At 35.1% G+C, this 15,499-nt stretch overlaps 1 protein-coding gene across 6 annotated transcripts in view; it reads left to right on the forward strand.

Annotated features, from left to right (window-relative positions):
- The window catches only part of VAV3 (vav guanine nucleotide exchange factor 3), a 195,211-nt gene that overhangs the window by 115,145 nt on the left and 64,567 nt on the right, over nt 1-15,499 (forward strand). For all 6 annotated transcript variants that reach the window (XM_090146214.1, XM_090146215.1, XM_031595857.2 and 3 more), the window contains exon 16: nt 14,180-14,281. In XM_090146214.1, coding sequence (XP_090002340.1) covers nt 14,180-14,281 — 102 coding nt within the window. The remainder of the gene's footprint in view (nt 1-14,179; nt 14,282-15,499) is intronic.

Here is a 15,499-nt window from a genome sequence, read left to right on the forward strand (position 1 = left end):
TTGTTTCTTTATAACCACTAAGATTTAAATGTGAAGCGTTTGTACTTTATGAAGCTCTTATACCTTTACCTAGTCTGTTACAGGGACTTGACCTTATAGCATATTTCCCACAGCAGCTCTCTCAAAACATACCTCAGTGTATATAGAAATAATGATATTCTAATCAGTCCTAAGCTACAAGAGTTTGGGAATAAATGAAGCCAGCTTCTGAAGAATTGGATGGTTGATTTGATTTGTTTTTTGGGGTGTCATTGCTTATTAAGTAGGTTGCCTACTGTAGTAGTGTCATTCCACTCTGAAAAGTAGCCATGACTAAAAGTATGCAGTTATTCATCATACTCAATAATAATTACCACTTTCTTGGGCAAAATGCTTCTTGTTATTTTTAAATTTTACAGAGACTGCAAAAATGGCACAGTTAAGAAGGGTTGCATTAGATGCTTTTTGATTATCAGCAATTGATGCTGTTTACAGTTCCAGACTAAATTTCAGTGCAGTTCTGTTGCCTTCTGGATAGCGTTATAAATGAAATCAGGTGTCTGCAAGTTTTAATCTAAGAATTAACAAAAGAACAGATTAGGATCTCTCTTAAAATTTATAAATTAAGAGTAACCCTTTTTTTTCCCCCTCGAATAACTCATTGGCATAACTATGTTAGGCTGCAATTTTGCATTCATAGGTTGGATGTTTATATTGGTCTATGAGCAACAGCGATAATAGTTATTGCTGAAAAGGCACTTACTGTAAAGACAACTTACTTTGGTTCCAGAACCTGTAGAAGTATTTCAAGAAAAATGCTGTTAAAATCTTTTCATCGTAGACAAGACCTAACACCAGTGAAATCAGCTGAATAATTCTTTTGCTGCTCTAGTGTAACTGAGATGAGAATTTGTCTCTAGATATGGAAAGCTTCTGTTATTGATGAAGTATGAAATACAGGAGAACACAGGATTGCAGACTGGGCTTAGTTTCAGCTTGAGGGGCAGAATACATTAGGCATACTTGATATGGCAAAACTTAGAAATCCCAGTGCAATTTTCAGAGTGCTACTTTTCATACTAGTTAACTTTGTTAGAAAACTACTTTAAACCATAAAAAAATATTCTACCTCTTGGCTTGCGCTGTTGTTATTGTATATATTCTGAGTTGTTTCGTCGTGAGGGAGGCTGGGAACTACTGGTTACTGTTAATATGGAACTGAATATGTTATTATTCAAATAGTAGTTCTGCTACAAGTAGTGTTTTTTTGTTTTTAAAGCAGTGACTGCTGCTTTATTTAGATAATACATAATGGAACAACACCTCCATTTTATTTTTCCAAATGCTTTCATTTGGATGAAATGATGGAGCCATTACACACTACATTCTCAGCAACAGTAGAACTGCAGCACAGTTGTATTTGGCACTGTTTATCTTTTCACAGTTATTTCCAGTGTTGAAGTTGAGTCTGCCCCTGGTCTCCTTTTTTTTTTTAGTGTATTTTGTACAATTTGAGAAACTGGTTTGCTGGGAGCTTTGTTTTTTTTCTGAGCAGTAAAATGAGGCAGAACATTGGGGCAGCGCCCATCACCACTGCAGTCACACTCTCAAAGCTGAAACTTGGTTGGGTTCTGAATTCAAGAAGTCTTTGCCACACAATTGAAATATATTTTAGTGAGAACCCTGATTTAGTTTGCTCTTGGCGTGCCTGTTCCCTCTTGCTGGTGTGAGTGGAAGTTCCGGTGCACAGTGAGACTGTAATTGCTTATTGCCTCAGAAGAAGCACTACTTAACAGCAGTAGTGGTTAATTTGGGTGGTTGCTACTTTGTTCTTGGAACTCTATTAATAATAATAGATGAGCTTATAGCTGTATGGGTAAATAAGCACCTTTTTAAAGATAGTACTGCAAAGACTTTACTAGATGTGGAGCACTTGTTTAATCTAGCGTGTCGAATAGCATTGGTTTAAGCGTAGAGTCATTTCATATCCAAGATAATATTAATAGAAATGTACAGCCAAATTACTGCACCAAATTACTCAGCCACACTAGAGACTTGTATTAAGTGAGAGTTTGTCAGCTGTGATTGTGCACGGCTTATTTGCTGCATGCTAACTATTAAAACCTCAAAAACTGGTTGCAAGTGCAAGACAATTTTGATACGTTTTTCTAGTAAAATGTCCCATCTAATCTTTTTTTTCCTCCTGTGTGGAAAAAAAGAACCAGAGTAATCAGAACAAATGTCTCATACCTACAAATTACATAAAATGTTGCAGCACTGGTCGATACTGCTTTTTTTCTAGAAAGTTCTCGTACAGAGTTTTTTAATGCATGTTTAAAAAAAAAAAAAAAGCCCCCCAAACCATTGAATAATATCTTCTGTCAGTGAATTTCATGCAAGCAGCTCTTTATTGAAAGAAATTGTTGAATGCTAAAATTGTCTTCCTCTAATTTGAGTGTATATACTTCAGCTGTATTACTTGGGCTTTAGAACTACTCACCTGGCTAATTATCAGGCTTAATGTCTTATGTGGCAACTACTTTTTTCATCATTGCTGTAATGAGTTTCATTCTTTTTTCTTTCATTATAAGATGAAAGAATAAATAGTTTTTTTATTTTACTATTACACAATCTCATGTGGACATTGAACATTTACTTCCATCCACTAAATATTACTTTGTGCTAGGTTTGTTAATCTCGATAGAGCATGGAGCCAGTTCTATGAGGTCGTCCTCATGATGGCATTTGAGACCTTTTCCTTCAAAGGCCATGTATTACGTTTTCACATTGACTTAATGTTTGAATCCATTAATGTAATATAGAATGCCATATATTATGCTGATTTGTCCTGAATAATGTCCAGTTCACTAATTTAATTGTTTTTTTTCTCCTTGTGCTTTGTAGTCTACTCTAAAAATGGCCATCAGCAAACTAGATAGGAACATGTTGTGCAGAAATGCACTTAAAAATGAAACCGAAGAACTGAAGCTGAAAGGAGTGCGTGGAGTTTGTCTACTTCAGTATTCTGCCCAGAGTCAGGCTTACATAGCTCAGAGCCTCTACTTGAGTTTAACACTGCTGGATTTCAAAATACATGGGATAAATATTGCAAAACCTCATGCAACAATGTTGTAACGTGTCTTTTAATTAGTCTTTACTCAACATCTCTTTTTGACAGACTAAAAAGTGCATGAAAACACCTTGCAGGCAGACTGGCCTTTTTTAATGTACCTTTTTAAAATGTCATCCTGAGAAGTGATGTGATTGCAGTGTGTGCTTTGACGTTTTTACTGAAATCACAGTATTAACATCATGCCTGAAACATAAGCGAGAAACCCATGATGATTTCTGTGAGTTAATGAATCTGAAATATTTTTTTTCAGTCCCATATCCAAAATATCCAAATAGAGGAGATATTCATACATAAAAGGTTCTATAGCCCTTAAAAACAAGATTTGTTTTATTATTTTTTATTTTTATTTTGTCTACTCTGTATTAAGTTTTTAGGCAGCTAAGCAACTTGCACAGTGGCTCAGGTACAGCTACTACATTTCTGAAAAATTGTTTCAATTAGACATCAATTCACACTGTTCAACTCAAGGGAAATGGAACACATCATCTGATTGAAGGGAAATATTCTTGAGATTCATTCATTCTCAAGCCTGATAGGTGTGCGCACGTAACATTTTAGATTAAGCAAGCTACATAAATTGTAGATAGCTCATTGGTTTTCTAGGTTTTATAGAATACTGGTACGTGACACAGGCTAGGTGAAAATTGCTCTTACCTATTTCCAAATTTGCACTCTGTGACTAATGACATTGGTCAGATTCTGCTTAAATAGATCTGTTCCCTGAGATAGATTATTAATAATGCATATGCATTAAGACTCCTTCTGAGAGAATATTTGAGCTCTGACATATTGAACACTGACATATTAAATTAAAGCTTTCTTATCAGAGCACTTTAAAAGCCTTAGATATCTGCTGCATTTTTCAAATAGCCTCGAAAGGTGTTTCACTTACACCAACTTCACATAGTAGGTTACCAAAGCAATAAACAAACGTCTGCCAGTGCTTCTCCATCAGTATGAATAATTCAGTACTGCACAAATGAATACCAAGTTCATGGCTGCCTGTGCTTTGCTAAGACTCCAGTTGTTTGTGATCAAATGTCTTTCAGGGTTACAGGCAACCATTCACTGTATAGCTGTGTGATTCCTTTAGATTATTCCAGGCACAGCAAAAACAGTGTGAAGAATTTGTAGGTGGTTAAGAGCACAGTGAAAGAATAGCACAGAACGTGAAAGCAAAACAGTTTTTGAAAACAGCGTGTAAACAATTATAAACAAGTCCATTTAGATACTGTATTTTCCAGTTCACAAGCATGAAAGATGTTCCTGTCCTTGCACTTTCACAACTTAATATGTATGAGGAGCACTACTATGAAAGTTAGTAAGCATTTCTTAAAATTGTATCAGCATGAAGTAAGATGTTAGTGATAACATGTCTTAGAAATTAAGTACTACCATCTAAAAAGATTTTTGTATGATGTCCTAATTATTTTTTCTAGACTCTAAATGTATAATGTTGGTTGTATGTTTGTCCTTGATACTTTCACCATATGATCAGATATCCTTGTTCCTCCCTGCAAACTCCCCATTATCCTTTTGTCTGTCTTTGCAGATTTAGCTGTTTGCCCAGCAATTTGCAGCTTTATGTTCCTATCCAGTTTACACTTCTACAATTTCTACTACTAAACAAAGACTTAAAATTGATTCACGTTTAACTGAATATAAAACATTTAATGGTTATCATAGTGAGCAATTAATACTTAAAAATCCAATTTAAAGCTCTTATTTACAAGATTCAGCCAGGTAATATCTAAGGCATATAAGGTACTGACAATATTGATTTACAAATACTGAAATGTGAGTGATCTTTGTTCTTAATGGGTAACATTGTTTATGGATGTTATACAGAAACAGATTACCTCAAAGCGGTCCATCTCTCATCCTTTTCAGGGAAGTGAATTGAAAATAAGGCAAAGGAGAGACATTATCTTGTTTGAAACAACGCATTACATTTCCAAAAAATTAAAACAGTAAATTGTTTGATCTCAAAAAAGCCACTCATTGTATGATCAAATAAGTGAATTTCCTAGGAAAGTCTTAGAACTTGTATGTTCTTGATCAAACAGACAATTTACTTGTGACATGGTTAATAATATAACGTGTATTCTTGATGGTGACTCTTTGATGTGACAAACCAGAATATTTGAATATTAACATATGGAGGACTGATTGATTGATTAATTCAGTAAATAGCATCTTCAAAGATGGTTCTGAAATATAACAGCCTAGCTGGATCAGAGACAATGAATTAACTGTAGGTAATCAGTGTTGCTTTTTGAGAAAAGAAAGTGGAAAGGGAGCTGAAAATACGTAAAAATATGTATTTCATGTACCTTGTAAAATACATTGTCCATGTCTAGTGAGAACACCCTTTAAGAACAATGTTTTCTCTTAATCTTTTACGGTAAATCATAAGAATCATAACCTTTTAAAGATACTAAAATAATTAATTATTTGTATTTATGCCCTTCACTCTATTTTATTACACAACTGCCTTTCTGTTGGATGGTACCTTTATATGAAGTGATCATCTGAAATGGTGAAAATTTAACATGACAAAAGTGGTTTGTGGGCAGTGTGATTCTTGGGGAAGTCTACTGTGTGTCAAAGCAGGCTGTGAGGTCATATACATGTTTGGGGACAGACTTTACATGAAATTTTTTAATAGAAGATGTGTCTGGAAGCTTTTTTTCTTGTTTGATTGTGGCATATATAGTTTTCAATTTTGTAAGTAATAACATGGACAGCAGAAATTTAAACACAGATGTGACAGATGTTAGCTACATTTTATTGGTTAGTACCTGGTTGACACAGCAAAGTTCTAAGGTGCTTAAAATTTTGGAATTTGGTCACCTGGACGTCTAAGTAGGAAATTAACTTAGAATTGTCATTTTGTCGTTAATTACCAGCAGAAATTATTGACTTAAAATACTTAAGGAAGATTTATGTTTGATATTCTGTGGTGATCTCAACTAATAGCATGGTAAGAAAAAACGAAGGTTTCTAGTATTTGTAGATATTAATCTGTGCCTTTTTCTTTACCGTTATGTTGGATGAATATAGCATCAGATTTCACATCACATACATGGTAAAATTTTCTTTAGCAGCTTGTGCTCAGAGTGTCCATAATTCTGAATAGTTCTGTATGGAGTGTTTTAAATTCTTATAAGCCTAACATGGAGTGCAGAATAATAACATCTCTAAAATGTGAAGGTCTAACTGACGGTTGGATGTTGAGGAGAGTTCAAGGTAAAGAGATTTAGCTGAGCTTCCTGTAGTATTTCTTCTTTTAATACTTAAAAATACAGACTACTTATCTGAGACTTCATGCACCTGCATTTTTTGTTATGATTATTTAAAGGTGGGTTTTAACTAAATGGAATGGCTACTCATTTTTAAATATAATAATGCTTTTCAAATTAGAGGCTATTTCGTGAAGTTCTATATACAACAAATCCTTCCTAATTTCTTCTGATGTGATTGCATTTCTTCAAATAATTGATATGAGAATAGTAGCTTCAAAACCTGACCTACATTTCTCCTTAAAACATAAATACAAAACCAGCCCAACACTCTTCCCTATCCCCCTTCTTTGCCTGCACAAGATGTATTTTTTGGGGAAGACTAAATATTATTAACCGCAGCACCTGCGACTTTGCAGGTCAGCCTGCTCCCAGCCCTAGAGCACCCATAGCTGTGTACCTTCAGCTTTTCAGGTCACACAGAAACATGCAGGAGGAGATGATTCCTCTTCTATCCAAGCTGACCATCCTACTGAGCTATGGCCATCTGGATGATAACTTCAGTGATATCTGTAAGGTTTACTGTTTGTTTCCTGGGAATAATGGCTCAATTCAGTCAGTGCTTACAATGCCTTTGATTTCTCTGCATTTTGTAACAGAAGAAATCATTTACTCAACGGTGTCTAGGTCAGCACCTGCTCTTGTTGATACCCAATCTTGTTTTGCTGCTAATTCATTTTTGAAAGGAGGTCGCTGTGCATCGATTTGCAAAGGGTCATTTTGCGTTAGTCTTGAGTATGATATATTTGTTTCTCACTTTTTTTTATATGTGCTGTGATTCCTGTAGCGAAGCATAAATATTCCTCACATGGTGGAAAAGCGATTTGGAAAAATCTGAGGAATATCAAATATCTCTCATTAATTTTTTCACTAATACATTATTTTCTTTCCAAATAAGATAGATAAATTTAGATTAAAATTACTTAGAGACTGGGAGGGAGAAGTTGAGTTGTTAATTAAGTACTCCAGAGAAGCAATTTTTCAATATTAATTGAAATGTTTGTAATGGGTATAAGCAACACCTCAGCGGGCTTGACCCAGAGAGGGAGTGGGGAGGGGATCTGAGCAGGTCCTAATTGCTGAAGTCTACCTAGTACGGAGAAGCTCCCAAAGAAGTAATTAAAAGAAATGGCCCCCAAAATGCAATGGGAGAAATGGAAGAGCAAGTTACTAGAGAGCAGCAGTGGACCTTGCAGGGAGACTTTTTAAACTACATTTTCTAACTGGTACTGTTAAGGGTACCTGTAAATTCTAACTAGATTTAGAATAAAAGAGGAGATTATTTTCCTTATGCAGTGTTCCTATGGCTTTTCCTGCCCTGCAAAATATGAAATCACAGTATGAAACCTTCCACTGTCTGCAGCTGGTGGGGCTGCTTCTGCTTGTCACAAGTACTGTGTGAAGAGCTCGATACCCATAACCAAGAGGCCAGAGACTCCAAATGCTCCAATACTATAGTTCCTTGCATTCTTAATGCTTTGTGATGCCATCTTTTCTCTTTTGTGTGCTTTTTTTTTTTTTTTCAGTAGCGCTCATGTTATTTGCATTGCATTAATTTCTTACTTAGAATTTAAACTTTCGGTAAGAATTAATCTAATCAACATAATATTATTCCTTTTCTATATTTCTGTTCATTGTTGGCAGCCAGCAGACTTTCAGTAGTATGTCCATTTGAAATAAATTTCAGAAAATGGCTCTTAGAGTCAGTAAGGCTAAAACTAAAATATCTGAAGGGCAAATCTTTTAGGGATCTCCAGAAGAAGTACAACATCCAAGGGGGAAGATGCAATCAGTATTAGAATTTGTGAAGTAAGGATTCTTCGTTGTTTCTCTTAACAAATATTGCTTTTCTGAAAATGAAGACTGCGATGTCTGTATGTCTGTTTTCCATGTGCGGAAGATGTGAAGAGTTACAGTAAACAATTCTAGCCTTTTCTTTATTTGATTTCTTGGGACATACATCAATATCAATTGCATATTTAATAATGTCATATTTTATTTTTGAAGAGAAAAAAGAATTTTCAAGCTGAGATTTTAGTATTTTTCCTGGCATATTTTATTTTATGACTTAACCGTGTAGAGAAAGTTAAATTGATGGTAAAAGAAAGCATATTTGTGCCTAGCCCCCTGAAGAAATTACAATTTGTTTATTTAGCCTGACCTCCTGTTGTGAAAGATATTTTTGTATAGCTCATGCTGAAAATAAACAAGCTTAGGAATGCTGATAAAAATCAAAAAGCTGCTATATGGTAGCCAAATGCCTGTTACATACTATTGGTATTCAGGCATTGTGATCTTAATGTTTCCTCAACAGACTATGGTTTTGATCAAATAGAGAAATGACAATAACGCATCCCGTATAATTTGTTTGATATTCAGTTTGTACTCTTCCCTTTGTGGAATTCATCCTGGAAACACATTAGACCCAAGATGGTCAAAATAGAATTTTGTAAAGGGAAGCATAAAGCTTACATAGTTAGATATTTCAAGATTGCCAAGGTTCATTGCTTTATTTGAACTTCACTATTGGTGTTTTTTTGCCATGTGTTTATGTCCTGAAGTTTAGGATTTACTTTAAGTTTTTGAGCTGTTATTACAATTGCCATAAGAAAGCAATAAAAATACAATGTAAACTGCTGCATTTTATTCACAAGCACAATATGTTGGTGTTCTGAGATAAGATAGCAAAGAGAAATTTATTCCTTTGTCTGTAGGCATGGAAAGAGGCATGTAGATGTCTGTCCATCTCACAAGATAGCTCTGGATTGTCTATAACATTAGGGTGGCCAGTCATGCAGTTAAGGTAGGTGAATTATTCCTAGAATTAATTCTGGTTAAAAAGTTTGAGGCAGACTGTAGGTGGCTGAAGACAGGGTGGCCTATGCATCAATTTAGTTTTCTGACAGATAAGTTGATAGAAATAAGAAGCACTTCAAATTTCAAGGGGTATTTTCAAAAGACAAATATTTCACAGGCAAAAATGGTGTGCTTGGAATTCCATGATATCGAGAGCGGTTGTGTAAGATATTTGGTTAATTCTTTCTTCCACCACACTCTGCAGACTTTTCAGACAAAAGATGCGTTCTGATGCAGGGCTGACTGAAGCAGATGGTCATTCTGTTCCTTGAATGGTCGTTCCGATGGCTTATGCAAGGATGAGAACGGAGTGCCCAAATGACAAAGGAGACTAGCAAGACAAGCACCTGGGTTGGTGGTGTAGCAGTGAATTGGTCCCAGCGGGACTAATATTCTTCAAATAACTTGGAAAGAGAAAGCTTTACTCAAAAGGCTCAGGGGCAGCCCAAGGACTTTGCTCTAGTGACTGGTGCAAATCAGGTAATGGAGATCCAGTGTTGTGTGGGAGAGGACACTCATGGTTGTCCCTTACAAAAATTCTACTGTTGAATTGAGGAGAGAATTGGAAAAAAAATTCTTAATTACAGATTCACTGTTTCTGTATTCTGACATTTTGTCCTTGCTAGAGCGTAGGAGTTAAAACAGCCTGGGGAAAAAGTAGAAGACAAAAAGGGAAACTACTTTGACTCCCCACACACTGCTTGTAAGAAAGAGAGACAGTTTTTCAAGGAAATGATGAACATGTTTTCTGTCATTATTTACCCTAGATAAAGTATTCCTGATATAGGAATAATTTCCTGCTCCAACCACTTAGCAGTGTTGCTGAAAAACAGAAGGTGAATAAAAGGTTTCATTTGTGATGAGCCTGTAGCACCTGATGATGTGAGCTGTGGAGGAAGGGCTGAGCAAACTGTGAGATATCTGGAATGGAGACTATCCCACTCTGCCTGATGGAAATGAAACCCAATTTAAGTCCTAAATTAGGTTTTCCTAATGCTAGTCACAGAAATTGTTTTAAGCATATGTTTAAATTTTTGTAACAGTTGTGCGTGGGTTCCTTTTTTTTCTGGCAAGAAATGCTCCTTCTAAAGAAGACAATATTCTTAGTATTGAACTTAATATTAGCTTAATAGCAATTTTCATCTGTTTTGGAATGCTCCTACCTGTTGGGAAGTAAAAAGGAAAAGTAGGTTGAAAAATGAGATGCATTTTTGAACTGTGTTATCATAGTAGCTATGATCTGTATTCTTAGAGTGTCGGTGGAGGGCTTTCAGTGCTGTACCTACAAGTGCTCCTGTATGGTTGGAGGCGACAGAAAAGTTGTGCGCTGTGCAGTGACTACTGTTTTTCTTTTGACGTTACCAGCTTTATTTACTATGTTTAAAAATTCCAAAAGTAGTATATGCTGTTCACTGTGAAAGGTTTATGGGGAAAAGAAATTCTCATGATCTTTGTGGAATTCGGGCATAGGCAGATACAGATGAGTTCTTGTTATCTTTTTTGTTATCACAGAACAAGTATTAGATGCCAAATATTTTATGTAAGTATTTTTTTAATTGCTGGAAAGTAATATATGGAAGTATCAGACTCCCAGATTCTTTAAGTTTCAGACTTGATGATGTTTATAGACTGTAACTTGATATATACTGTTATAGTGTATGATTTTATATCATCTCAGACTTGTCTGACACGACACACAGTGTGTGACTACAGAACTGGATTTACCATAATGCAGCACGTCTGATCAGATGGTAGAATACGAAACTGTCCACAGTTAGCCCTGAAATAAATTTTTTTTATACAAAGCTTTCCTTATTCCACCTCCACACGTATAGTGGATAATACACATAAGTTCTTTATTGCAGCTTTATCTTTTCAATTGCCATTAATTAATTGTCTATGTGAAGATTGTTACTCTGCCTTGAGAATGAGCACTATTTTTGATTTTGCACTGTTCTTTCCCACTGAGTTAGCCAGGATGCTGACAACTGGAAACTTTGCTTTTATGTATGTGAAAGTTTTTTTTTAAGGGGTGAGGAAAAGCATTCTTAAGATGAATCAACCAATAATACATCTAAATAGTAATATTTTTATTAAATTACTTCTTTATAAACAGAATCCTAGTAGATGCTGCATACAAAATTGTTTGAAATGCAGCAGACTCAGAATTTGAGAACATATTTTCCTGATGCGTGTCCATTTCCGTTTTCTCTCAGTTTAGAGCCAGGTAGTGTGAATGATTACTAAAATACACAGGAAGGCACAGAAAACAGGAATGTTGCTCTTAGTGAAAGTAATGGCATGGATCGTTTTGAAGCAGGTATTTGGAAGTATCTCCTAAGAGAAGAGAGATTGGGTAAAAGTGTTCTTTTCTTTTTTATTCCTGCTGTTTCCTGCACAGGATCCTCTACAATATGCTGAGGCTGCAGTCCCTTCCAGACTCAATAATGTGTGTGTGATGTAAGCTTTTGTTTGTTTGTTTGAGTTCTGAGTAATATGGCACTGAGGGGGATGGGTGAAGGGAGAGAAAATAGTATGTTTTGGATGGTGGAAGATTCAGAAGATGTTTGTGCTATTTTGGCTTTAGCTAGCAAAGAAATGCATGAGGTGTGGCAGTAAATAGGAAAGGTTTGTGAGTGGTGAAGAAAACATCTGTTGAGATGGAGAATTTGTTATAGCAACCTGTGGAGTAGAATCACTCAACTGAAACATGGTGGGGTTTATATGACTTAGAAATTCAGTCTTTATTGTATGTTTTTGCAATCCTTAAGATCTGAGAAGTATTTGGAACCAATATAAGTCCTCCTGTAGATAATAACAGACAAGAGAAAGCTGATGTAGGGATTTAACTCCATAATCCTCCTGACTTATTTAGGATGTTGTAATTTGATAGCTAAGTCTACAAGTGGAATAAAGCAAGTTTGTGGACAGAAGGTGGAAGGTCCTGTGGCAGCTCTTACGTGAGTGGACAGCTTTGTTCTTTGCTGTTTTAGGACTGTGCTTGTTTCCCATTCAATGAATTTTTCTGTAAAGCATTGCAAAATAAAACGGTCTGGCATTATAAAATATAAGGAAACTCCATTACAAACAGAAGAACCCTGTGAATCACCTCTGTCAGTAAGAGTTATATTTTCAGTAGTTTGCATGTATTTCGATCTTTGAGTCTGAGAGAAGAAGAATAGAAGAGAATTTTTAAGTACAAGTCTAAATTAACCATAAGCTGCATGTATAGGATAGGATTGTCTTTTTTTTCCTTATGGTGTGCTTTTTTTTTTTTTTTTAAAGATTTACTTGTTCCAGTGAAAGGGATGCACCTTTTTCTTTGGTTTGTACTTGAAAAATGGTGGTTAGGATTAATTTGATATATTTCAACCGCGATGAGTCTCTAAATACTAGATTTGCGCTTGTGACACAAGCTCTGCTGATTGGGACAAAATAGTAAATAAAAAGCTGCTTTTGTTGAGACTGTGAGTACTGAGACTAATTCTAGAGAGTTTTCAGAATTGTCCATAGTTAACTGTGCAGCCTAAGAGGTTTTAACAGAACATATGCAAATATCTTGAATGTGTTATTGAATACAGGCCTTGCTCTACTCAATTAAGAACTCCAGAACATTATATTGTTCTTCTGGTTTAAGAAGTTATTTCATTCTGGAGATAAATTTATCTTGACACCTATATCTTTATCCTCTGAATGAGTAATGTCCATGCTTTTTTAGTAGATGGCGTTGTACTGACATCTTGCATAGCAAAAAGAGACTCTAGTGAGCTAGTTAAAATAGTACTGATTGAAAGGCTTTTCTCAAGCATAAAAGAAAAAATCTCCTTTTCTTTCTGAATACAATTTTCTTTTCAGCACATACATTTTCAGCAGGCATATTAGAAGGCTGACCTTTCTGACACTAGATACTTAGATTCTCTGAATGTTTTTTTCATAAGTCTTTTCATTCAATCCTGGAGAGATTGATGCTTGTATGTTTACTCATATTTGTTTCATTATGGTTTGTGGCTGGTCTGTGTTTTAGTCCAGAAGTTATTTATTATACATAAAAATGAAAATTACCTAATAAGCATTTCCAACTTAAATGCCTGAGTTTATAATCATATATCAGAAAAGTTTCTGGTCTTTCTTTTGAGTATTGTAGATTATTCCACTCTTATCCTCTTTTTTAAAATAATATTTTAATTCCTATGCATCATGAATTCCTTTGTTTTTGGAAGAAGTACCAGAAATCTATACTGTCCTAAACATTCCAAGATGAATAATTTTTAAAGTATGTTAATGCATACTACTTACATTCTTGTTGTCTAGTTTAGTCTAAGTTAATGTTATCTAGAGATCTATTATGCACTCTAATATTTCAGTGGTTCTGTTTTAAGTAGTTGTATTTTCTTAGCTTGAGAATGTTACTGAATTGAAGAAAGATGAAAAATCAGTTACCAGTTATAACGGTTGACTTCTTGTGGCCTAATTGTCCCAAGTTTGCTGGTTACATTTTTCTCACCTATTGATTTTGAAACTGTGAGCTACACTTCTTTGAAGATCCGTGTATCTGTGTAACAAAATATTTGAGAAGGAAGAAATGAGTGTTTTTTTCATAAAATGTCTCTATCTGAAGAGGAATAAAAAGTTGAAGACAGTTTTGATATGTAATAATTATTATCTAGTTATTGTGGGAGTTAAGATGATTTGTGGGAGGTGTTTTAAGGATCAAGTATGCTTAATGTAATAATTCAGTCTTCATTTCAAAATGTGTGATAAATTCCATATTTCTTGTTCACTTCAGTGGAAATCATTGAAGCGTAAATAAAGCTAATTGTTCTTGGATTCAGATTTCTTGATGTGAGTAGTGCTTTATGTTCTAAATTTTCGTGGTTTAAAGTGGATTTTAAAATACTTTTTATTTTAGGTCAAACATACGACCAGATTATGCAGACACAAGCTTTCATGAGTTCAAAATGCATACTTTCAGTCGTGTGACATCTTGCAAAGTCTGTCAAATGCTTCTTAGGTAAGATTTTTAAGGTTTTTCATTTTTTTTTCTTCTTTTTTTTTTCCCCCCCAGGGGTAATATTTAACTCAAAGCATTACATGGAAATATATGGCTAGCTGGTTACATATTCAAGACACTCAAGCCATAAAGTCCATCACACACAGTGTTAGTGAGATTTTTATAACTTACAAAATATTAAAAGGAATGCTGTTGAAAGGCCAAGATATCAAGGAGCTATCCTATTTTTCAGAAGGCAGCTTTGTTATAATCTTCCTATGAGCATTATTTTGTACAGGAATTGTATGCAAGAGTAAATGATGACCATTTGGTAAAGTTTTGATGAACAGGGCTGAGCCACAAGTCCCATTGCTGTAGACTACCAGTTCCAAGGACAGATGGAATGTTGTTTTTTCAAAAAAGGCAGATGACAATGCTCATAAATGTTTGATATGGGGAGATTGCTTTGTGAAACAGCAAATAGTTGTCTCTCAAAGGCTCTGCTGACGTAGAAGTATGTAGACAAATTGAAAATGGATGGTAGAAAGCTAAATAAGAAATGCTAATCCTTTAATGAGCAAGGATTTCTAAGGGTAACTCATTGAGAAATTCCTTGTTCTTTCCTATGAAATACATGTATACTTGCACATGAACACCTATGACTTCTCGGTACGCTACCTCTGTTTTGGTAAATATGGAGTGTTTAATGGTACTTGTATAGAATGTAAATTTCATAGTATGAGCCGGAGTTACAAAAGCTCTGTAAGGCTTGGCTGGTTCAGGTGTACCTATAACATTTTCTTATGTTTAGAAAAATGTAGCCATAGAATTGTAGGAAGAGTGTTTGACACATGGGTAGTATTTTTGTTAAGCACAGATATGGAATACAATAATCTCAGGTGTGTTCCTTACTGCCTTATAAATGTGTTTTCCTTTAGCAACCTTTTTTACTGAACAGTTGTATTGACTTGGAGTTTCTGAGATTTTTTTTAGACATTTTGCTCAGTGCAATAAGGTCTAAGTGACTATGAAGGATGCTGCAGACATCCTGAACTTAGAGATGGCATGCCTCATTTTTGAATTTGAAGTGGAATAGTCGAGACACTGTGTCTCTGTTACTGTACTAACTGCTGTTACTGAGAAATGACTGTCTTGTTTTCAGGACGCAGCCTGCAAGAAACTGCATTGTTCTGCATAGACATGCCAATTTGCTTCAGGGTATTTTACACAACCAGGTGT

Source organism: Phasianus colchicus, chromosome 9 (assembly GCF_987193195.1).
Source record: "Phasianus colchicus chromosome 9, bPhaCol1.hap1.1, whole genome shotgun sequence".
Lineage (NCBI taxonomy): Eukaryota > Metazoa > Chordata > Aves > Galliformes > Phasianidae > Phasianus > Phasianus colchicus.